This window comes from Corvus hawaiiensis, chromosome 24 (assembly GCF_020740725.1).
Source record: "Corvus hawaiiensis isolate bCorHaw1 chromosome 24, bCorHaw1.pri.cur, whole genome shotgun sequence".
Lineage (NCBI taxonomy): Eukaryota > Metazoa > Chordata > Aves > Passeriformes > Corvidae > Corvus > Corvus hawaiiensis.
The window spans coordinates 6,997,653-7,021,315 of NC_063236.1; the positions used below are offsets into that span (position 1 = coordinate 6,997,653).

General features: G+C 55.5%; 2 protein-coding genes and 1 long non-coding RNA gene across 4 annotated transcripts in view; 2 read left to right on the plus strand and 1 right to left on the minus strand.

The window, feature by feature from the left end:
• LOC125337569 overlaps window positions 1–4,746 on the plus strand; it is a 6,977-nt gene extending 2,231 nt beyond the window's left edge. Inside the window, exon 2 of the long non-coding RNA XR_007208099.1 lies at window positions 685–4,746. This is a non-coding gene — a long non-coding RNA (uncharacterized LOC125337569). The remainder of the gene's footprint in view (window positions 1–684) is intronic.
• Window positions 2,425–14,327, minus strand: MTCH1 (mitochondrial carrier 1). The gene is made up of 12 exons (XM_048327402.1): window positions 14,151–14,327; window positions 13,001–13,085; window positions 11,527–11,633; window positions 11,048–11,125; window positions 10,714–10,771; window positions 9,953–10,004; window positions 9,088–9,147; window positions 5,959–6,052; window positions 5,554–5,601; window positions 5,293–5,360; window positions 4,509–4,584; window positions 2,425–4,079 (listed from the first exon to the last, which is right to left on the minus strand). Exons 1-12 carry the CDS (start codon window positions 14,310–14,312, stop codon window positions 4,005–4,007), a joined length of 963 nt encoding a protein of 320 aa, XP_048183359.1. The 5' UTR covers window positions 14,313–14,327; the 3' UTR covers window positions 2,425–4,004.
• Window positions 14,328–15,243: 916 nt separating this feature from the next.
• Window positions 15,244–23,368, plus strand: FGD2 (FYVE, RhoGEF and PH domain containing 2). Of its 2 annotated transcripts, none has more exons than XM_048328508.1 (16): window positions 15,244–15,681; window positions 17,572–17,818; window positions 17,913–17,993; window positions 18,301–18,449; window positions 18,837–18,993; window positions 19,116–19,254; window positions 19,771–19,829; window positions 20,173–20,319; window positions 20,707–20,799; window positions 21,086–21,165; window positions 21,242–21,272; window positions 21,377–21,469; window positions 21,638–21,763; window positions 21,962–22,108; window positions 22,503–22,646; window positions 22,731–23,368. In XM_048328508.1, the coding sequence occupies exons 1-16, from the start codon at window positions 15,617–15,619 to the stop codon at window positions 22,968–22,970; spliced, it is 1,998 nt and encodes a 665-aa protein (XP_048184465.1). In that variant the 5' UTR covers window positions 15,244–15,616; the 3' UTR covers window positions 22,971–23,368. The 2 variants fall into 2 exon arrangements, with proteins under 2 accessions (XP_048184465.1, XP_048184466.1); XM_048328509.1 differs by having other exon boundaries at window positions 15,245–15,681; window positions 17,662–17,818.
• Window positions 23,369–23,663: the final 295 nt, after the last annotated feature.

Below are 23,663 nucleotides of genomic sequence, written 5' to 3' on the forward strand. Positions count from 1 at the left end.
GGGAGAGGAGCTGAGTTTAAAGCTGGGGAGACTTTTCCCCCTCCTGTTTCTCCCCTGGGATGGGGGGCCCAGCATGGTGTAAGTGCTGAGGGAGGTGTGCAGGGGTCACGGTGGCCGCAGGGAAAGGAGTCTCGGCTGACCTCATGCTGCCACCTCTTCCCCAAAAGACCCAGATCCCTTCAGGGTGGGATGAAACACCACCAGCTCCCCCTGCGAGCACTGCCCAGGAAGGAACAGGGCAGCTCAGTTTAGGGGGATTTGAGGGAGTTTACCCTAAAAAAAAAAGCCCACAGCAGGCAAGCAGGAGCATGGAAAGCAGCTTCCCCACACTCTTCCCATCCTCTTACCAGCCGTGAGTGATGGACGGAGCTGTCACTGTCAGTGCGGCAGGTCAGGCCACTGTGCTGAGCTTTGCCACCGTGCTCTTTTTGGCCTCTTCTCCTGGTTTCCAGACAGGATTTCCCTTGTCCAGGGGGGAATCCATGAGGACCTGGCTCCTCCATAATCCATTTCGGGTGAAGGCCGTCCCAGGGGACGGGGATGTGTGAAGACAGGGACAGGTCCAGGGTCACTATGCTTCTGGTGCCTGAGCATTTCCTGGCACCAGCCGGTCCCACCAGCCCGGCAGCGGGATCTCCTCTGTGAGGGTTATTATTTTTACATATATATGTATTTTTTTTTAAGGAATTATTTGCCTACGTGGAGCTCGGCGCTGCGGGAGAACAGAGCAAACAGCCTTATCGAGGGCAGCTGTGCCACAGGGCACTTCCTCATGTGTGGCTGCAAGATGGGGCCCTCCATGGCTGCGGGGGGGCTGGCAGCCCCTAGCCTTCCCACTGACCAGACACCAGGGACACACCAGGCACTGTCCAGGCATCAGGAGAGCTCTCTGGGATGTTTCCCTCCCGGTTCCACGGCGGGAGAGCAGCACAGCCACGAGGGGGTTTGGACTGGACTGAAAGGTCTTCAGCAGGCCGATTTGCAGGGGAAACAGTCGCTCTGAGCTCAGCTGCACCTCCCTGGGCACAAAGGCTCATCTCGTTGCTTCCCAGATCCTGCCAGACTCAAGTGCCCAAGCCCGGCGGAGAGACAGACCAGCCTTGACCTGAGATTCCCTCTCCTGGCTGCTGCCGCTGCCTCCCTTCTCCCCCAGGCAGCTGGGAGCAGATGAGGCCAAAGTCCCAGCAATCTCAGTTTTCCACTGGAGGCTGATAAACGGCACGGGCACGGAACGGCAGCGATCCCCACCCAACCTGGCTTTGTGCAGGAGAGTCAATATTTAAACCAGAGTTTGTTTCCTGGGCAGACAGGGGAGTGCCAGTGGGAGAAATCCCCGGCTCCATCCTGGGCGCCAGACCCAAACCTCCTCCTCCACCCCTTCATTTGTTCTCCCGACCACGTTCCACCCTGGATCCCCTCTCCTATGGGAATGGGGCCCCATCCCCTTCAGCTGGGATACCTGAGCACTGACTAATGGGCAGCAATTTAAGGGAGAGGGATGCCCAGCCAGGGTTTGGGTTGTCTCCTTGCCTGCTCCTGGTGGAGATAATTTGTCCCCTCAAACGAAGCATGGGACAACAATCAAGGATAGAAATAGGAGGTGAGGAAATATTCAATCATGCTAAGAATGGCAGCCCCTGCTTCAAAGTAAGGCAGTGCACTGAAAGCTTTGAAACCTGGTTTTCATTTAAATTGAGCAAAAACTATAGTCAACTGTTGAGTTTTCAGCCAAGTTTGTGGGCCCTGATGAAATGGGCAGAAATTACTGGCAGGATGCATGCACTGGTGCAGCTTTAGGTAAATTCCTTAGGTAAATTCCTCAAAGGACAGGAAATAGCACCTTTCCATGCAGTAGCTGCAGTCAGGCAGTGCAGAGGCTGCATGAGGTTTCACAGGCATGTGACCAGCAGAAGGTGGCTTTAATTTGGAGGATAAAGGTCCATGCTCCTGAGCAGGTGCTGTGTGACCTGGGAGATGCAATGCCCTGTGTTGGAGCAGGTCATAAAACAAGGTGATAAAAGGCCAGTGGGGAAGGATGGAGCTGTCAGGGGGAAGATGGAATGGCTGAGCCCAGATGACGGGTCTGGCAGCAGCAAAGGGTCTCCATCACCCCTTCCAGAAGACCTGAGGGTCAATTTTAACTCCAGAAACCTAATTTCACATACATTGTTTGAAGCAGCCAGGCGCTCTGCTGCCTCCCCGCTCACTCCAGGTGCACCCACTGCAGTTTGCTCAGCCTAAATATGCCCACCTTCCATGGAGGTGGGGAAAATCAGGGGGGAAATGAGTTTTAAACAGCTGGTTTAGCCCATGCTTTGGGGAAAAAACCAAAAGAAGTGCCTGTCTTAAACTTTCTGTGAGTGAGGAAGCACATTATGCAAGAAAAAAAAATCAAAAAAAAAAAAAAAAGGAAAGACCCAATAATTGTTTTATAGCTGTATTTTGGAGCATAATTAAATCCTCTTTGAAATCATCTCTGGTGTTAGGGAACAGGTCCATGCATTATTTAACTGTAACACAAACTGGGAGGGAGGGAGGACAAACAGGACCAATTTCACAACACCGAAGGGAGCTGGGTGGGGGCTGCCAGTCCCAGCACATACCACCACCGTCCTGCAAGCCTGGCTGGGGGTGTGCATCGACCCTGCCTGCTGGAGAAAAAACCCCCTGTGATGGCAGGACCCCAGAGGACCGGGATGAGATGTGACCCCAGCTGCTGCTGCTGCAGCACATGGGAACCTGCTCAAGGAACCCTAAACCTCTTCCCAGGGAGTACAGCATCACCTCTGTGCAAAAGACTGCTTCATGGGGAACTGAAATGGGGGAAATCTGCCTGGCTGCCATCACAGCACAGACTGGTGCAAAAAAACTCTTGTCTGGCAGCTCAGCATCAATCAAACCTCTGCCACTGGTGAGCTCTGCTACACACACAGAGCCAGCCTTGCTCCACTGAGCACCAGGAGGCCTCGACCCTGATGCCTCGCCAGCCTTTGGCCAGCTCAAGGTTTATCCCTTTAGTGCAGACAGCCCTGGATGGCTGCCCCTGCTGCAGGAGAGCCCTTTGTGTGCAGCTCTCCGATCCCGGCGGCTCCGTTTCCCTCAGCAATGGGAGCAGGAGCCCAGCAGGGCTCGTGCTGCTGCTGGCTGGGAGATGCCCCTCAGCGCAGCCAGGCCAGTCCAACCCAGCACCCACCTCCCCTGAGAGTGTGCAGGCTGCCTGCCCAGCCCACAGCTCTGCTGGGTGCATCCTAAGCACAGCCCATTCCATGACTGAAATCCTGCCCAAAGCAGCACCGGTGGCAGCGCGTGTCCCTTCCCAAGGGCTCTCTCCGTGTCCACAGCCCAACGCTGCCCTGAGCTGGGCCAGACCCGTCTCTTTGGGACTCTGCTGTTCTCTGTAGTGGGAATCTGTTTCCCTTCCCTGTTTTGATCCTATAATTTCCTAAATTCACACCCATGGGAGGTGGGGTGCTCCCGGGTGTTCAGGTACCCTCAAACCTTAAATATGGATGCCAGGTTGATCTTGCCCAGGATGAGCTACCTGCCAGGCAAAGGTGCTCTCTCCAGAAAGGATGAGGCAGGAGGCTGTCACCTGGTATAACCTTCCCAGTGAGATGACCTTGGATCTCCTGCTGCTTCTCAGCTCAGGCAGAACAAAGCAGTCTTTTGTTCCCGCAGCTCAGGGCTGGCTCTTTTAGTACCTGGGCATTTTCTGGATTCCTGGACTTCCCCAGCAACTCCAGAGCTTACAGCCTGGACCAAAGGGACAATGCCTTTCTGCTCTCTCTGCTACACATCCCAGTCAAGACAGCCATGAGGATGGAGCTTTGGTCCAGCTGGAACCTGAAGCCAGATGTCCAGAAGTCTGTTGCTGGCCTTGCTGGAGAGGAGGTGTCAGTTCTGGCACCATGGACTTTGGATCAGAAAATAGAAATATACAGATATCGAAACAAGCTTGGGGTTTCTTGAGGAGTCCAAGTTGATGAGCTCTTCCTGCCGAGGAGTCAGTCAATGGGGAAGGAGGCGGCTGGGATGGGCGCCCTGCGGAACAGCAGGCTGGAGCCACGGAACAGCTGCCCCTGAGGAGGAGAGCACGGCGTCAGGGCAGCCTGAGACCTGGCCAGGGAACTAAAGCTGCTTTAGCAGGGCCCGACTCCGTGCCCATGGCAGGGCTGCAAGGCCTGGGCACCCTGGGCTGCTCTGCAGGAGAAAGTGGGGATCCAGCCCCGTGGGTGCTGGAGCTGGGCATTTCCCCCAGAGGTGACAGATGGAGAGGGGCACAGACTCTGCTGTGTGCAATGCACAGGCTGAAAGCTCGCGGGATGCGAGCTTGGGGTGTGCAATGGGCAGAGCAGCACTGCCATGCTGGTACCAGTGCCACAACTGGAGGGATAGAAGCAGGCTACAGGGCACGGCAAGGATGCAGCACAGGCACATTTGGGGAATGCTGGAGACTTGGGGAAGGACCAGAGGGAGCCCAAAGCCCAGTGTGTGCACAGCTCCCTCACCTGAGCACTGAGATGCCTCCAGCAGTGGATCCAGGATGCAAAGGCGGGTGCGTAGGGAGGGAGGCCGGCTCGCAACCTGCACGGCAACAGGGAACAGCTGAGGTGGATGTGTCACCTTACCCACACAGGTAACACAAAAGCAGCAGGAAGTGCCAGTGAGGACACGGCAGGAGGGGGGGGGGGGGCCGTGTCCACACCGGGCCGGTGGCCAAGTGACAGCTCGTTATTTACAATGCAGCAGATCTGTAATTTAATTACCCCTGGAGTGCACGAACGAGGAGCGTTACCTGGAGACGTTGAGAGTCCAGGACTGTATCTACACCTTCAAAAGCCAGCAGACACTGAGAAAACACTACACCAGACTCAGATCCCACCCCGTTCCCATGAGCACAAATGCAGAAGACTTGCAGCAGTGGGACTGGGAAGGCAAGTTGGTCCTGCTCCTGTCTGCTCCCATTGCTGCCGTAAGAGCTTTGCTTCCCTCGTGCTGCTCCCTGGAGCCAGCACGGTCCCTTTGATCCCTCTGCCTCCAGCCTAGCTCAGATCGGACCACACCACCACAACTCTCCCTATTTCTCACCACCTAAGCTTTTCTGCTGCTCGTGTCTGTGCCCTCTGATCTAAAATTATAAGCAACCTGGGACAGGAAACGAGCCAGCTCTGCGAGGTGCCACAGAGTTTACAGGGCTGTAGGAAAGCTTTACGGTCGTTAGCAGCCCATTCAGACAACGAGGGGCTGCAAGAAAGGAAGGGAAAGCTTTAGATCTCAGTGTGAAGGACATACCCACAGTTGTTCACTGCCATGAGATCTCCCACGAGAAGGAATGGGTACGTCAGCATGCTCACAGCGATCTGAAAGCACAGAAAACCAGGAGCCTCTCTAATGCTCCCAGTGTCAAAAACGCTGTTTCCAGCTTTTGCATGTTAGCAGAGTTATCCTTGGGTAAAGGATGTAAAGTACAGAGCAACCTGTACCCCCAGAGCATGAGCTCTCAGCCCAGAGGTAGCAGGAGGAGGGGAAAGGACACGGCAGCTGCCTACATACCCCCATCACGAACTTCGTGTAGCTCCGGATCACCGATGCCTGGCTGAACTGCAGAGAGAAACCAAAGGCGTTGTGGAGCAGGGGGATGACACCAGGCTGGCACAGTCGTTTTGTGACACTCCCTGAGCCTGAGGCGAAGGGCTCGGGGCAGGGGACAAGGCAGAAAGCAATTTAGAGCGGGCTGCATCCCAGCTGAGAGTCTGGGAAGGCATTTGCTGTCAAATGTGATCCCCCAAAGTGCAGGTGAAGCACAGCCCCGAGCAGACACAGCACCTCCAGCACTCTAACAGGGATGCCCCCAAAGCCCGGGGTCTGTATTAAATCAGCCCCTGCTCCCCAGTAACTCCTTCCCACTGCAGGTGGTTGGTCCAGACCCCAAACCGTCCCTCAGGCACTTCCACTCACGTTGTCATCCACCGCGTAGGTGTTGATGAAGTGAGCCAGGAGGTTGCAGCACCAGAGGAAGATGACATCCCCCAGGATGTGAGGGACTAACCCACTGCAAGGGCAAAAGGAGGGGTGTGAGGTGCAGGAGGGTCCCGGTGCCACCTCCCGAGGTGCCCAGCCCTCCTTCCCTCCACCAGCACACAGAAACTCCACTCCCACAAAATGAAACTTTTACTTTGGCAGGAGCTGAAAGGAAGATTTCAGGGAAGAGCTCTCCCAGCCTTCAAACTTGGTACTACATGTGCTGCTCTGGCTGGGAAGTTTTTGGGATCTGTTTTTTGGGCATGACTCAAGTCCCCTTGCTCTATCCCAAATCCCTCCCTGGCCCAGCTCCTGCTGAGAAACCCAAGTGAGACACAGATGAAGTGGTTTCCATTTTTGCAGATGCTCTTTTGGATGCAGAAGGAGAAGTTCATCTCTTTGTGGAATCTCCCTTCTTTTAGAAATCAAAATGACAGGGGTTGTTCCTGCACAACCTACTCTACTGAGAAGTGGGAGTAACTGGGGGCAACACTCATGTCCCTCTGATTTTTCCCAGTCCCTGCTGCCCCCAGGAGCACAGTTCTTTGGTTAATGCCTCCCACTGACACACTGGAACTCCCAGCAGCACCAGCACCCCCAGCTTTTGCAGATAATGGCACCAAAACTTTTAACAAGATGTTCCAGAGGGTTTCTCCAGTTTGTTGGTGCTTCTGCAGCATCTCCTGCACCAGTGCAGGGTCTCCTGCTTTTGCAGGGGTTGTTCCACTGCAAAAGGATCCAGGTGGGTGTCAAACCTGTGTTTCAGCAGCAGATGTGGTCAGTTCTGAAAAGGAGCCTGTCAAGAGCCACATGACTATTTGCTGAGCTGGGAGAACCACCTCCAAACACATTAATCTGAGTCATTTGTTTTTTCCCAAACACGACACTGCCTCCTCAGAGAAGGGACCAGTTTGCTTCCTGCTGTGGTTGCTGCAGCAGTAGAGCAGCAACTGGGACTGTTTTTGGGAACAACCTGTGTATTGTTAAGGCCCCAGCAGCCCCGGGGCTGCAGCTGAGGTCTCAGGGGCCAGGCACAGCAGAAACCTTCAACAGAAGATCCACTGGCTTCAAAGATGTGATACATGAGAGCAGCAGACAGGACAAAGAAATCAAAGCTCTTTGGCCCCAAAGAGATGTTCTGCTTTGTGTTTGGCTTTCAGCCTTTGTAAAAAAACATCCTTTCTCTAACTCAAAGTCAAGTCTGAAGCTCCTGAGCTGCTGCAGATACAACGGGGGCTTAATAAAGTCCAGAAGCAAAGGGCTGGGCAAGGGCAGCCCCATAAGGAAAACCTCACCCAACTGTTGATAGAAGTCAGATTGTTTATTCCACTTCCAGTAAGGATCCCATCCCTCTCTCCCCTCCAAAGTAACAACAGCTGCTGGCCCTGAGCTGGATAACTGGAAATCAGGGATCTGAGAGCTGCAGAAAGGAACTAAAAAAACCCAACAAGCCAAAGGCATCAGGCCTGAAAAACCCCTCCTGGAATTCCAGAGCTACTATTGACATAGTAAAGAGAGTGCTACAATTCTCACACCTGCTGAGATGTCAAAGATCTGAACTGGGAGTGTTTTTGGAAGATGATGAAAAGCTGGAACAGCAGGCGGCAGAGAGGAAGCCTGAATGATGTACAGTGATGTGACCCAACAGAAGAAATCCCAGTGCAAGGGCCCTGGGGCCAGCCACCCTCAAAATGACCATGCCCAGCAGTTTTGGGGCTCAGGGAACACCTTTCTGGGCTGGCAGGAGCCTGCTGCAGATATGAGGGGAAGGGAGATACATCCATTCTTGAAAAGTCTTTGTCTCTAGCCAGGCACACACCCAGAGAGTGTGTGCCACTGTTATTGCTGGGGGGGTTGTAAGGCCATGAGACACAAGTGCACTGCCATGATTTTAGGGGAGTGGATGTGCTGGGATTGCACCAGGAGGGCTGAGAGAAGAAAACCAGCAGTTTGGTTCTTCAGATGCAGTTTGTGCTCCCCTCACAGCAGTGGGATTTCCTAACAGGGTTATAGAGCATGTAGAACTTCAGAGCCCTCCTGAGACAATCTGGGTTGTGTTAAAGCCTTTCCTGTGAACCACTAAGTTTCATTAGGCTACCAGCAGTGTTTATGTGGATGGAAGGGAATGTGGCAGCTTCTTTCAGATCACTTCCCTGGCAGGTGGAGGGTTGTGAGCAGCCTGCTCCAGCCATGCCCCACTCACAGGGACCATCCCAAAGGATCCTATATTTAATGGAGCAGATTTGGAGCTGCACAGCTCAGCTGAGAAACTGTGGGCTGCCAAAGGAAGAAGCAGTGACACACAATAGGTGGGGTCTCTGCAGACCCTGGCCATTTTCCCTTGGGGAAGGACAGGGCATGACCCCCCTGTGATTGTTTCCCTCTTCCTGATGCACTCAGGTTTCATCTGGAGGCCCGTATTTTGTGACTGCAGAGCCAAAGGCATCCTGAAAAGCCCTCCTGAAATTCCAGAGCTGCCTTTACTATTATTGACATCATAAAGTGAGTTATCTCCCCACCACGAGCGGGGACAGCAGGTGGTTCTTCTTTTATGCAAGAAAGAAAGGCAGGAAGCATTAATTACGGGTTCAAGCAAAAAGGTGTCCACTAAACTTCCATTTCAGTGATGCACCGATTTGCCTCTCTCTGTAAGCAGCTGGAAACACCTTTCAGCTCCTCCTGGTCCAAGCTCCAATCACACAGGTAAACCTGCTCGTTACAAGCACCCAGGCCCTGGCTTTCATGTCAGCAAAGGATCTTATTGTGGCACTTGATCTTGGTGCTTGTTGCAAAACAAATGCTTTAAATGGCCTGTCACTGAAACACAAAGAAGCATCAAGGGAAAAAGAAAGATAAGAAAAAATAAAGCTTCCTCTGTGCTCTGAAGGTTTGACTGAAGGTAAGATCTGGGGCAAACTTAATGGTCAAACATCACGGGAGTGATGTGGGAGTCCCTTGGTCAGACAAGGTTTCAGCTCAGTGTGACTCCAGCTGGGGTTGGCAGAGCAGCCGGGCTTCGGTGCCTTCGGGCTATGGGAGAAAGTATTTAAATAACAACTCACGTACACAAAGAATCCCAGGATCCCTTCTTCCTTAAATATCCTGCCAATGGCACTGAACACACCACTGCCAAGAAAGGAAAAGAGCTGTGAGTGTGCACCGTTGTTCCACCTCTGTCCTGTGCAACCACACACGAATCCTGCAGCCCCCAGCCATGGCAGTGCCTCCCCAGCCATCATTCCAGCAGAAGGCAGCTTGTTCTGCTTATTCTCCTCAGACCAGGAAGGTCTGAGGGAAGGAAGGTCGTGTCTGTACTCTGCCAGTCTGCAGTAACACCCGGGAGAACACCCAACCTGCACACAACTGTTCAATGCTGAAGGTACAAGAGCTCTGTGAGGCTTTTGTGAGTGGGTACAGATGCTGTGTGATATGGTTTCATTTGGCTGATTCTAAAGCCCAAGAACCCTGTCCCACCTTTGGGGACTCGAGTTGGCTGTCGTGGGCTGGCTGTAATCTTGTCTAGCGTGCCTCCATGTTGCTGCACAGGCAGTTTTGTCCTGCAGAGAGGCAGCTGGTACTGCAAAAGGCTTGGAAAAATTTTACAGACTAAGCAGGGCTGCAGCAAAGCTTTGTGTTATCTACTCTGCCTCCCAGCTGCCTTCCCTTTCCATTACTAGCCAAAGGAAAAAGGCAGGAGACTTGCTGTGTGATCAGCAAGGGGTGATACAGCCCCAAATCCCCACGGGCACAAGGTAGAACAGAAGCATGTCAGGGACAGAGCCCAGCTTTCCCACATCCCTTCAACCCCCAGTCACTCACCCTCTAACCACAGCTCAGATTCACTTTTCAGTCTCTCAAACCTCCTGGATAAGCCTATTCCCCGTGGCACGGGAGCACCTGGCACCCCTGACCCCCAGCTGCAGCCACTCACCTGTATTTGACTTCCCGGCCTACAAACTGGACCATGCAGCGCATGGAGATCACTGGGAGGAAAGAAACACAGGGCTGCTAGAGAAACAAATCCAGTTTGGGTTGCAATGGATGTGAAAGAAAATGAAACGTGACCCTTCTGCTCTCCCTCAGCTCACAGCATCTCCAGCTCCTCTCAGTGGTCCTCAGCACTGCAAGACTCATTAGAAACTGGGGCCTTTCCTGAGCCTGTAAGTGGGGGGAAGGATTTCAGAGGATCACAGAGAGGTTTGGGTTGGAAGGGACCTGACAGATCATCTTTTTCCAAACCTCCTGCCATGGGCAGGGACACCTTCCACTATCCCAGGGTGCTCCAAGCCCTGTCCAACCTGGCCTTGGACACTTCCAGGGATGGAGCAGGCACAGCTTCTCTGGGCACCCTGTGCCAGGGCCTGCCCACCCTCACGGGGAGCAATTCCTTCCCAATATCCCATCCAACCCTGCCCTCTGGCAATGGGAAGCCATTCCGCCCTTGTCCAAAGTCCCTCTCCAGCTCTCCTGGAGCCCCTTTAGGCACTGGAAGGCTGCTACTGGCCCTAACCCCAATGGGATCTCTAGGACAAGGTCCTGGATGAATGGGAAGAGAGAAGCTCATTACTCAGCATCACCCCAGCATCAGCCTCCTATGATAGAGAAGTACGGTAAGCATCATCCCCCGACTGAGCAGGGTTTTGGGGTGATCCCCAGTCTGGAGGGGGCTGCCAGCCAGGGGACAGGACTCACCGTGCAGTGGGTGCGAGACAACCCGGGACACACACTGCATCATCATCTCATGGGATGTCTGGGAAGGGAGGAGAAAACACCTGTATGAAAAGCTGTGCTGCTCCTCCTGCACAGCCCAGGCCCTTTCCCTTAGTGTGGGGAAAGCCATTTTGGGTCCCTCTTTTGAAATCTGTTCTTGTGGCAAACCTCTATTCCTGTGAGTTATTTCATGGATGGACACAGAATGGCTACTAAACACCACAAACTTCTCACCACAGTTTCTCTCCAAGTCACCTCACCCATATCCCCAGGGACCTCCATGATCACTCATTAATGGGCAATAGCCACTTCTCACCTCTTTGACCACTTTCCTAAGCGAAGTTTTCACATCATCCTTGTTAGACACGTGCTCCATGTCTTCCAGTGGAAAAGCCTGAGTGGAGAGGGAAGAAACATGGTCAGAACTGCTGGAGATGCTGAGCCACAGTGTCTGAGGACAGGGGGAAACCACGAAAAGCCATACTCTAAATGCAAGGACAAGACAAACAGGCAAGAAGGAACACAGGAGAAGAAAGGATGGAAAGTAAAATAGAGGAATAGAGGAGTCACAAAACTGCTGACAAAGGATACAAGACAAGGGGACGCCAAATAAAATTAAAATGGTTTATAAATAAAAAACCGCTTTGGGGCTAAGGGCACTGGAGGACTATTCCCTTAGGAGGTAGAGAGGGATGGGTGCATCAGCCCTCCTGTGCAGCCCTGGCTGGCTGCAGGCACTTGCTGCAGTAGCACTGACCCTGCAGGTGATTAATGGAGAGAGAATCTGACCTTTACCTTCTTCACACTCCCCCTGGTGATGGTTGATAAAGTGCTTGAGATGAGGCGAGGAGTCAGGCCACGGAAGAGGCCTCTTTTCCCATCCACTTCCACGATGTGTCTGGCTGGGTAGGACAAAACCAGGCTGCTGTCAGTCGGGAAGGGGACAATGCATGGAGAGCACCTCAAACAGCTCCGGGGTTCAGCCGAAACCACGCCAGGCTTGGCTCGGCACGGCACAGTCCCACAGTACGTGATTTATTCTAACAGTCCTAAATAAGCTTCATACTGGATGCCAAGAATTCTTACTCTCTGTCATCTGTCTAATCTGGAAGGACAGCTCCAGTATTCTGGACTATTTTCTGTCTGTTGATACTTTTGCTCACCTGAAAGGGCTCCAAAGCAGTTTGGACTGAACCAGGTCAGGGGGGATCATCCCATGTGCTGTGTGGTGTCACCAGGGATCATCCCATGTGCTCTGTGCTGTCACCTCCTCCCTCCACCCCAAAAAGGTCAGACTTAGGGTTAATATGGATCTCACAAACCCATGTTCAGTTCCTGGCCCACCACCTTCTCCCAGGCAAAATTCCTCAGGTCTCCAGTCTCAAAAAAAGCCAAGAGATCCCATTTCTCCCACATATAACAAGGTGGGATAGAACCCACTATGTGCTGGTGGGTCCTGACTGCTCCTGGTCCCTGTCCTGTGCTGTCCAAGAGAAGCCAAGCGGGCTCTGCACCCCTCCATCACCCAACACTGCCCATCTGTTTGGAAATTGCATCTTCCAAAGGGCAGCACTGGAGCATTTCCAGCCCTTGGTGTCCCAGGATGGGACAGTGCTCTCATACCACTCCTGTGCTGCTTCCACCCCATGGATACCATGGCTGATTGCAGGATTGGCCCAGCTCGGCTTTCAGGACTGTGCATTCCCCTTCCCCATGCAAACCCGCTGTGACAGCAGGTCACAAAGTATTCACCCACCTCTCCCATGCTAATCCGCCCACAAAAAGAGGAAAATACGACTTTTTTGACTTCTAAATGTATTACCTGCCCTTTTCTTGGTATTCCTGTCTCTTTAGGGCTCCATCTACAATACAAATGAGCAGGGCAGGGGGCAGGTTATTGCAGGGCTGTTTTGGAGCAGAAGAAAAGTACTTTGCAATCTCCAAAACACACAAAACCCTCCTGCAACAAACCTCCATCACCTAAAACCCCCCCAAACCCCTCCAGCACGGTGCAAACCCAGAGCAATGTGCCAGGGGAACAGGGTGCAGCACCAACACTGTGGCCACCAGCGCCCTCTCCCCAGCAACAGGTACCTGAACCTGACAGCCTTGCAAGGAGCTGTAGTGGTTTATGCCTCACTGCAGCCTCGGGATGATCCCAAGGGGATGTGGGAGTGCTGCTGCAGGTCAGCTCAGGCTGCCTGGCAGCTCCCAGGCCTGATTCCCCTAGGGCTGGACCTCATGCTGGCAGGGAGGGACAGTCACTCACCGTAGGTGAAGAAGCCGGGCAGGTACAGGACCTTCCTCCCCAGCACATTTCTTCCAATGGTTGGAGGTAGTGGCTCATGCCCAACCTGAGAGAGAAACCTTGTGAGCAGGTCTCTGTCCTGGTGCTCCCAAAGTCCCTGGGATGAACAGCCTTGATCCCATCATCCCCCCATCACTCTCAAGACCGGCATGCCTTTCCTCATTTTATGGGGTCCCTAGATTACAGGGGGTCCTCCACCCTTCCATTTTAGGAGGTCCCTGTTACTGAGAGGATCTTGGGATTCCTATCATAAAGGGGTTTCCCATCCCTCCTCAAATGGGAGGCCCCATTGCAGAGGGGTAATTTTATAAGGGTTCCCAGATTACAGGGTGTCCCCATTCCCTGTCATAGGAGAGGTCTCAACGCCCCACTACAAAGCACCCCCGCTGTACAGGGGGCCTCACCCCTCCATTACACGGTGTTCCCTATTCTCTATGTAGGGTGTCCCCACTGTAGAATGCATCCTCATCCTTCTATTATTGGGACTCCAGTTTTATATAGGGACTGCCAGTGTATATGGGACCCCATCCTATTACATACGGGGAACTCCATTAGCCAGATGTCCCTCATTCTACCAGTGCTCAGGGGGTCCCGTTACAATGGGGGGGGGCGGCTGCATACACAGTGATCCCAGTGCATGGAGGCCTCCATAGGGGCACTAAACAGGAATCCACTTCCACCTGTTATACAGGTATCCCGATCCCCTGTCATACACAGGGACTCCATCCTCCTACATATGGGGGTCCCATTGTAACAGGGGGGCTGTATACACTGTATATGGGGGTCTCCATAGGGACACTATGCAGGAATCCCCCTCCGGGGGACCCCTACTGGGGTCCCGATCCCCCATTATCCACTGGGACCCCATCCCGTTACACACGAGGGTCCTCATTACACAGGGGTCCCCCATCCTAGAGGTGCCCCCATCACACAGGGGGCCCCGTTATAAGGAGGAGCGTTGTACGTACAATCACCCCCAGCGCACGGAGGCCTCCATGGGGGCATCATTCAAAAACCCTCCCGTTATCCTGGAGTCGCGACCCCTGTTACACACGGGATTCCCACCCCACCGTCGCGCCGCTCTCCCCCCCCGCTCCCGCCCCGAGCGGACCTGCACGAGCAGCTTGACGTAGAGCAGGGGGTGGCTGGCGGCGGCGAGCCCCGCGCCCAGCAGCACGAACAGGCCCTCGGCGCCCTCAGGCCCCGCCGCGGCCCCCGCGCCCCCGCCAGGCGGCGACAGCGGCCCCGGGGGCAGCGCCGCCATGGCCGCCATGGCCCCGCGTCACCGCGCCGCGCGCCGGCCGCCACCACCGCGGGACGGGGGGAGCGCGGGAGGAACCACGGCGGGAGGAACCATTCCGGGAGGAACCATCATTCCCGGGAGGGGCGGTCCGGCGTGAGGGGCGGGAATGGCGGCGCTGGGAGGCGGGCGGGAGAGGCGGAGGGGTTTTAGGGATTTGCAGAGTCGAGTGTTAGTGCCTGACGGGGTTTGTGAGCACGCGGCAGAAGGGTTTGGGGAAAGGGGTGGGGAAGGGGAGAGGGAAAAGAGGACGTGAGTTAAAAGAGGGAGAGAGAAGAAAGGAAGGAAAGGAAAAGAAAGATGGAAAAAGGGAGGGGAGGGAAGGAAGGAATTCGGAAGGAAAGGAAAGGAAAGGAATTCGGAAGGAAGGGAGGGAGGAAGGAATTCGGAAGGAGGGAAGGAATTCGGAAGGAAGGAAGGAAGGAAGGAATAAGGAAGGAAGGAATTCGGAAGGAAGGAAGGAAGGAAGGAAGGAATAAGGAAGGAAGGAATTCGGAAGGAAGGAAGGAAGGAAGGAGAAAATAATTTTATAAAAGGAAATAGAAGGAAAAGAGGAAAAAGGAAAGGAGGTCTCCAGTCCTGGTTCTGGCGTTGGTCCAGCTGGTGTCCAGGGTCCTGGGGCACAAGCTCTGGGATGGGTTTCTCACTTCCCATGCAAATTGGTTCTCATGCACAGTGCACTCTCAGACCTTTCTGGAAAAGTGTTGCCCCTTCTCCAGCCACATCTTGTTCTTTCTCATGGTTGTTACCAACAATCCGTGGTTGGCCCCACAGCCATCCAGCTGCTGGTGTTTGAGACAGACACATCAGTCCTATCTGGGCACCAGGGTCTTGCCAGCCTGTTCCTGGCCCCTCTGGCCATCAGGACTGTCCTGCCTCCCACCCTGGTGGGAAACAGCCCACCCCACCTGGGCTGCACAGCCAGCGGATGTACCAGGTCACACCTCCTGCCCTGCACCGCCCCTGCTGCTGCTCTGGCCTTGGCTGTGCCACCGCTTTGATCCCTCCCAAACTGAGACAATTCCCAGTGTTTTCTCAGCGTTTCTCCTACCCACAAACTGTGCTTCCTCTTTCCTTTTGAGGCCAACAGAGACAAGCTCTGCTACCACAGAAAGGGCAGCGGGCGGGCTTTGCCTCGTGCAAATCCTTGTTCCCAAACTGCAGCCTGGGTGCCAGAAACACCTTGGAGCAGAGAGGGGAACAGAGGAAGGAGCTGCAGCACCCAGCACCAGCTCCTGCAGCTCCTGGACACCCAGGACCTGCTCCCAGCCTGTGCCATGGAGGGAAAAGCAGATAATCAGCAGAGTGTGGTGAAGCTGGTGGCTGCGTTTGAAGAGCACTGGTAAGGAGGGAGGGCTCTGGGTGCTGAGGGTGTGTTAGGGCTCCACGTGGAGTGGGTTTGGGAAGGAATGAAACCCGCTGTGGAGGTGGTTTGGAGCCTGTGGAGAAGCTGACAAGGTGATTTGCAGTTCTTCACCACTCGGGTCTGCCTCAGTGTCTTCCTCCAGCTGCGGGTCATGAGCAGAAATCCAAAAACCTCAGTGGGGTGTGAGTGGTTCTGCCTGGCTCAGGGTTAGGCTGTGGCAGCCCATTCCTCCCCCTCCACTCAGCATCTTCACACTCAGCCTGGCTGGTGCATCCTGCTGCTGCTACTGGGAAAGAAATTATGGTTTGCAAATATGTCAGCAGGGGTTTCCACTGGGAATTAACTGCCTGGGTGTCTGGGAGGGTCCCAGCCTCAGACTATCCAGTTGTTTGCAGAGATGTGGCTCCTAGGAAAGGAAACATAAAGCATTATGTTAAGGGAGAGAGAGAATTCCTTTCATGAAACAGCTCCTTCCCTCGGAGTGTGAGCTGGGACCCTCAGACAGCATGTGCCGGGGTCTGAGCGAGGGGTTCTGCCCCAGCTCTGGTGTAAAAGTAATTTTGAGGCTTTGGGCAAGTTATTGTCAGGGCTGTGCCTCAGTTTCTCCATCTGTTGAATCAAGATGTGGAATCCTGCCATTCCTTGTACCCATGAGATGCTCTCAGTGAGCCTTAGAGAGGCTGGGTGGTTGGGCAGGTGAGTTTTGCCCCAATTCCTGAAGATGCTCAGGCTCGAGATTTCCTTTCATTCCAGGAACTCCTATGTCTCTGCTGTGTGCTTTTCCCCAGGCTTTGTGGTTGTCCCCATCATCCCACAGGGATGTTGTGTTGGGAGCACTGCAGTGTTTCATCTGCCCCCATGTCACTACTGCAGTGTTGTGTGTTGTTTGCAGTGGAGAGAAAGTTTGATTTAGAGGAAATAAAAGTAACTTGGGACTTGCAGAGGAAGCTGGGGAGCCTGGGAATGAGCAGACAATGGAACAGACAATGGTTTGGCCTAAGTCAGCGTAAATAGAAAGAGAGAAGTTCCCTGTCAGGACTCAGGAGTGGCTTTAGGCTGACACAGGTCTGGGAGGCACCAGGAGAGATGGAAAAAGCCTCTTTGTCTCTGAAGGGTTCTGCCAGCCCCCCTGGACAGAAGGGGATTTGTGCATGGCTGGGGATGCACTCCCGAGCTCACAGACATCCTGAGCATGGGATGGACCTGACATCCTCTTCAGATGAGTCTCTGCCCCTCAAGTCACCTCCTGTCCTCAGCTTTGGAGTTTGATGTCAAATTCCTTCATGTCTTTCCCATCCTATCCATCCTACTCCTATCCCCAGGCCAACAGTGGATGTCTTCCCAGTGTCTGCCCAGAGCAGTTTCCTGCAGGGACCAGCTCTTGGATGACAGAAAAGTCGCTTGATATCACCTTCACAGCCTGGCTTCTCCCTCATGCCTGCTCTGGACCTGCTTGCTTTGTCTTTGCCAGAAAAGGGAAGAGAGAACACCACCAAAACACAACCTGTCTGCAAAACCACCTACACATGGCCTGCTCTTGGCTCAAACTCTTGGCTATTGGGCTTCTCCCTGCTTTTCTCTGTGGTGGCAGCAGGCAGAAAGCCAGAGCTGTGGGTGGGATAAACGGCAAGATCCTGCTTTTCTAGAGCAGGAGAGGGACTGGCCCCAGCAGCAGGAGGCACTGGGAGAAGAGAGGCTGGATCCTGGCCCCGTGGAGGATGCTGAGGATGTTTGTAGTGCAGGGCTGCAGCAGAGCGGAGCAGTGCCAGCTCTGGGGAGCTGCTGCTCCTGTCCCTTTTGGTGGCTTTAAGCTGGGCCTGGGGGCTGTGCTGGGGGAATGGCTGAGCTGATCACATTCCTCTGTAGCAGGGACAGCAAATCTGCCCAGAGGGGCAAGCAGGCTCTGACCAGTGCTGCAGCCAGCCAGCCCCAACAGCTTCCAATATTCCCTGCCAGCCGGAGCTGCTCCCTGGCCGGAGAAGAGAATAAGGAGGAGAAGGATCAGCAAGGTCGGCGCGGACTCAGCTTCAAATGCCTCCGTTCTCTGCGATACAAAATCCGTGAGGACGACTGGAGGAGGCCACAGGGCCCAGGCCTGGAGCCTGGCAGCCAGGTGAGCTCCAGAGGCTGCTAGGTGCCCACACTCAGGCAGGGCTGGCTTGGGGTCTCATCTCTGCCCACGAGACTGAGCCCTGCTCCCCATGCAGGAACCAGAGGAAAAGAAAATAGCACTGGAGCTGCTGGAGACAGAGCAGGCTTATGTCAACCGCCTCCACCTCCTCGACCAGGTGAGCTGGGGAGTGGAGGTACCAGTGCAAGGGGATTTTGGAGAGAGTGAAGCTGTTAAAATGAGAGACACGAGGGCTACTGGTCTTTACAGCCAGAGATTGGGTCTGGCCTTTGCCTTTCCTACACCGCACACTTCTGGGAAGCACCCTTGTCCCAGCAAAGCCTTCCATTCCCCTCTCCTCTTGGGGCCTGGGATTTCCCTCCTGTGCAGCCAGGCCTTTCACTGGGTGATGTGCCAGTCTCAGAGAGGGAATGGGATCCTCAAGTATCTTCCTGGCCCTTTTTATTCACCCTTCTTTCTTCCAGGTATTCTATAAAGAGCTGATGAAAGAAGCCAAAACTGGGAAGATGATCCCAGAGGAGGTGGTGAAAATGATCTTTTCCAACATCTCCTCCATCTACCAGTTCCATGCTGAGTTCTTCCTGCCAGAGCTGCAGAAGCGCATGGAGGATTGGTGAGCTGTGGGAGGGGAGAGCAGGACACCTGGGTGGCTTGGCCAGAATGGTGGAGCAGCGCTTTCGGGCTCCCACCAGGACCAGAGCTCAGCCTGTGTTGCTCCAAATGTCTTGTGCTGGAAAGCACTTCCTTAAAACACTCAGATCAGAGTGTGGAGAGCAGGGTGACATCTCAGGTGGTTTGAGGGTGTGCCTGGGTATGAACAGCCCAGGCTGGCTGCAAGGTGGGGACATTGCTGTTCTGGAGAGCAGGAAATGGTGTGGGGATGTAGAAGGTTGCAGCAGGCAAAACCTCAGTCCTCCACCGTGATCCTTCACTTCCATCCCTCGCTGTCTGTCCGCCCCACGGACTGAGGAAGTGGCCGGTTTGCGGTTCCCTCCTGCAGGAACCGCAACCCCCGCATTGGGGATGTGATCCAGAAGCTCGCACCCTTCCTCAAGATGTATGGGGAGTACGTGAAGAACTTCGACAAGGCCGTGGAGCTCATCACTGCCTGGTCAGAGAAATCACCCCCCTTCCAGGAGCTCATTGCTGACATCCAGGTAAGGGCAGGGCAGGGGAATCTCAGCAGAGCTCCCAAAATCTCCTGGGAACAGGGAAACAGCAGAGGGTGGGAGCTGCCTTGGTCACTGTTCCTCTCTCCGTGCCTGGTGTCCCTGCCCAGAAGAGGAAGGTCTGTGCTAACCTGACACTGCAGCACCACATGCTGGAGCCTGTGCAGAGGATCCCGCGCTATGAGCTCCTCCTGAAGGATTATGTCCGGAAACTCCCGCCCCAGTCCCCCGACAGGGGCGATGCCGAGAGTAAGGGCTCTGGCTCTCCACGGTGGGGAGGGCAGGGTGGGTGTGTAGGGAAATAACAACTCCCGTTGGTTTTCCCCATGGGATTCACTCACCAGCTGCCCTGTGCCCTTGGATAAACCTCTCAGTCTGATCCTCTTCTAGCAGGGAGAGGGATTAATCTGTCTTTTCAGGAGCTGGGGAGCGGAAGGATGGTGTGTCAGGGTAAGGGTGGTCCCTCCACAGTATCCCCTTAAGAGATCTGTAACAGCTGAGGGAGCTTTCAGACCGCTGTGGAACAGAGTTCCCAGTCGTGCTGGGATGGAGGGATACAGGAGCGGGCTCTGTCCCCCCAGGACCCCTCCATGTGCAGTCCAGCCGTACCCCGATTCCTGCACAGTGTTTCAGGGCCACTTGGGGTGTGTTCATGGAATGGCAGCAGCTGCTACACATGGGAATTCACAAGGGGCAGAGCCAGGAGCTTCCTCCCACGGCTCCAGAGCAGGTGTTTGACCTCCAGCCTGTCTGTTCTCATTGCAGAGGCCCTGGAGATGATTTTTATGGTGGCCAAGCACTCGAATGCAGCTATTGCCGAGATGGTGAGTCCCTGTCCCAGCTGGAAATGCTTTGCAGCTCATGGCACAGTGATCCTGAAGGGGACAGGAACCCTGTGGGTTCAGCTGAGCAGCTTAGACCCTGCCCTTAATGCCCAACCCCACCACCCCAAGCCTGGGGAAGTCACATCTGTAACATCAGCTGGGATGTGACTGGCTGGTCAAGGCTTGGGAGCTGCTCCCAAAGATCAGTCTGGGCTGAGAGAACTGTGCCACCTCTCCCAGTACTCAGCAACTGGCCTGGGAGGTGGGGATGGAGGGGACCCAGCAGTGACAAGGTTGTGGCTGCTCAGCATCCCACAAAAATAGGTCCCTCTGCCTCACCCAGGAACGGCTGCAGAATCTCTGGGTGGTCTATCAGAGGCTGGGCCTCGAGGATGACATCGTGGATCCCTCCAACGAGCTGATCAAGGAGGGACCAATCCAAAAAATCTCCACCCGCAACAACAGCACATCGGAGAAGTACCTGTTCCTGGTGGGAGCTGGGATGCCCAGGGCAAGGGGAGGGAGCAGATGAGATGGGGATGGGGAGAGGGGCAGCACAGCCTGGCCAGGGTGTTGCTGGGTCAGCTTGACACAGAAGGGATGAATTTAGAGCTGGGAGGGTTTGACCCCACTCAGTGCAGGGCACCCTGTGTAGGACACGGTTGGGAATCTGCTGATCCCTGGGCATGGCAGCCCTGGGAGATGCTTCACTTTTGCAGGGTGGGAGGGGGCTGGGGCAGAAGCAGTCACGTTTTGGGTGGGATTCTTCCCAAGGACCAGCTCAGCCCTGGCTAGTGAAGGACCCCAGATCCCAGGGAAGCCCCCAGCTCGGAGCAGGCAGTGCTGGGCTCCAACCCACCCTCTTCCCCCCTCCCAGTTCAACAACATGCTGCTGTACTGCGTGCCCAAGGTCATCCAGGTGGGCGCCGAGTTCCAGGTCCACCTCCGCATGGATGTGGAGGGCATGAAGGTCAGACAGGCACCTTGTCTTTGTGCTTCTCCCAGCCCCTGACTCCTCCAAAAGCCCCTGCTCTGGAGTATGGCTGCTGCCCGAACTTCCTCGGGAAGGAGGGAGGAGCTGGAGCCAGGGGTGGCTTCGTGAGGTGGGTGGGGTTGATACTCTGATCCTGTGAAATGCCAGTGAAATCTTGTGCATGTGGGATCTGAGGGACATCCCTGTGCCCCACATCATGGAGAAAGGTCCAGGTGTGCTGGAAATGGGTTCAGCGCCACATCCCTTCTCTGGTCTCCCTCAGGTGCGGGAGCTGAAGGACATTGAGTTCCCTCACACCTTCCTGGTCTCGGGAAAGCAGCGGACGCTGGAGCTCCAAGCCAGGTACGGGGAAGGGTGACATCATGCAGACTCTCAGGGAGGAGGGACAACAGCTCATCCACCTCCTTTTTGTACCCAGGTCTGGGGAGGAGATGAACGCCTGGATCAAGGTACCACCGAGTGCTGGGAGAGGGGGCACAGCCTCCCCATCCCAGCTGCATGCCCTGGCTCAGGGCAGCCCCCAGTGCCCCTCCAGCCCTGCCTTCCCCTCTAGGCCTTCCAAGATGCCATTGACAGGAAGGAGAAGAGGAGTGAGACCTTTAAGACAGCAGTCCATGGACTGGAGACAGACACCCCTGCAGTGAAGGTAACCCTCCTGCTCTCCCTGTGCCCCACCTGCCTCCAGCTGCTTGGGAGAACACACCTTGCTGTGCCTCAGTTTCCCAAGCTACTCTGATCTGGGGGGAGGCTGAGGAGGGGAAGGGGTGAGGCCAGAGGGGCTGGGACCACCCAGACTATGGTCTCCCACCCCCAGACAGAGGAGCTGGGCCGCCGAGCCCCGCAGTGGGTGCGGGACAATCTGGTGACCATGTGCATGCGCTGCAAGGAGCCCTTCAACGCCATCACCCGCCGGAGGCACCACTGCCGAGCCTGTGGATACGTGAGTCACCTCCTGCCCCCTTCCCTCCCTCCTGGCCTGCTCAGGTGGCTGCTGGGGCAGGAGTGCACCTCTCCTACACCTTGTACCCCTCTACCAGGCTTAGGGCTGCTTCTGCCCCTCAGCTCCTCATGGAGCTGTCCCTGGGTCCCCCAGCCCTGCCCCAGTGTCACCAGTGTCCCTGTCTGGTGGCTGCTGCAGGTGGTGTGTGCTCGCTGCTCTGACTACAAGGCCGAGCTGCAGTACGATGGGAACCGCCCAAACCGCGTCTGCCAGGAGTGTTACATCTTCCTGACCGGCCACACGGTGCTCGAGGACCGTGAGGGGAAGCACAAAGGCATTCTGGAGGTGAGCTCTGCCACTCTCTGCCCGGCCTCCCCATGCCCTCTGAGCATTGCCACCCACCCTGCTCTCCTGTCCAGCCACCACTTCTGGCTCTTGCTGTCCCAGTCTGGCCCTGCACCTGGAGCAGGAGGGGTGGGAGTCACTCCCACAGCAGTCAGAGGGTGCATGTGTTTGTTGATCTCTCTCCCTCCTGCTCCAAGCCTTGGGACCAGGCATTCAGGGTTCCCCTCACCACAGGATGTCAGCAACACCATCATAGCCAGGACAACCCCTCACTTGCTTCTGCTTTGGGGGGTTTTCTGGAGTGGGCAGGGAATTCCCCAGGAAATGACCTCAGCTCAATGCCCTTTCTACCATCTGCTCTGGATGTTGAGGGATTTGTTGGGTTTTTTGGCAGAAAGGAGCTGCAGAGGTATCAAGCAGGAGTTTGCTCTGCAGTTCCCTGCAGCTGCTGGACAAGAATGGCAAGGGGAGCACGCGGGGCTGGTTCGTGATCCCGCAGGACGATCCCCTCGTGCTCTACATCTACGCAGCCCCCCAGGTGAGGCCTGGCTAGGATCCACCCCCGAGGGACATCCCGCTGTGCCCATCCCCTGCCTCCCACCACTGTCTCTGTTCTTGGCAGGACGTCCGAGCCCACACCTCCATCCCCCTGCTGGGCTACCAGGTGCGGGACATGCCCCAGAGCGAGTCCCGGCACCTCTTCCAGCTGGCACAGTCCCGGCAGGTGTTCACCTTCGTAGCTGACACTGAGGAGCTGAAACGGCGCTGGATGAGGGCCATGGCGCGCTCTGCTGCGGGGATCACGCACCCGGAGGAGGAGGAGGAGGAGGAGGATGCAGGCCCCTGTGATGAAGCAGAATGAGGCCATTCCCACGCAGGGGCTGCCTGGGGTGTCCCAGCTCCCCTGCCTGCCCTCACCACTGGCTTTGGGCAGACCCCTGACATCTCTGCATTCTGGTTTTCCATCGTGATAGGGGCAAGATGGGGGCACGTTTGCCACCACAAGGACAAGCTGGATTCCCCTTCTCCTCCCTCCTCTCTGTCCGCGCTGGGCAGAGGCGCTGGGAGTGGAGGGCGCGGGGATTTTGGGGAATCCCCCGGCCCGCAGCCCCCGGCCCCGGGCGCTGTGCGGTGCCGCCGGCGGCCACGCGAGGGCAGCACTGCCCCGTCCTTCGCAGCCGGCGCGGGGATAACCCGAGTCGGGAGCGTCTGTGGAACTGGGACTGCTGAGATAAATCCCGCCTGCGACCCCTCTCTGCACTCCGTGCAGCCTTTTTTGGGCGTGTATTTTCCAGAGGGCGCCGTGGGATTGTCCCCGTGGCTCCACATTGCCGTGTATGTCACAATTACATCAGACACCCAGCAGGGACCCAGCTTGTAGCTCAGCCTCACAGCTCAGGGACCCCCGTGCTGGATTCAGGATGTCCCTTTTCCAGCTTGTCACCACTCCTGGCCTCACACTGCAGTCCCATGGTGTGGGGGTTAACCACCCTTAACCACAGACAGCCCTCACCTGCCTCACTGAGCCAGCCCTCATTCCTGCCCATCCCAAACT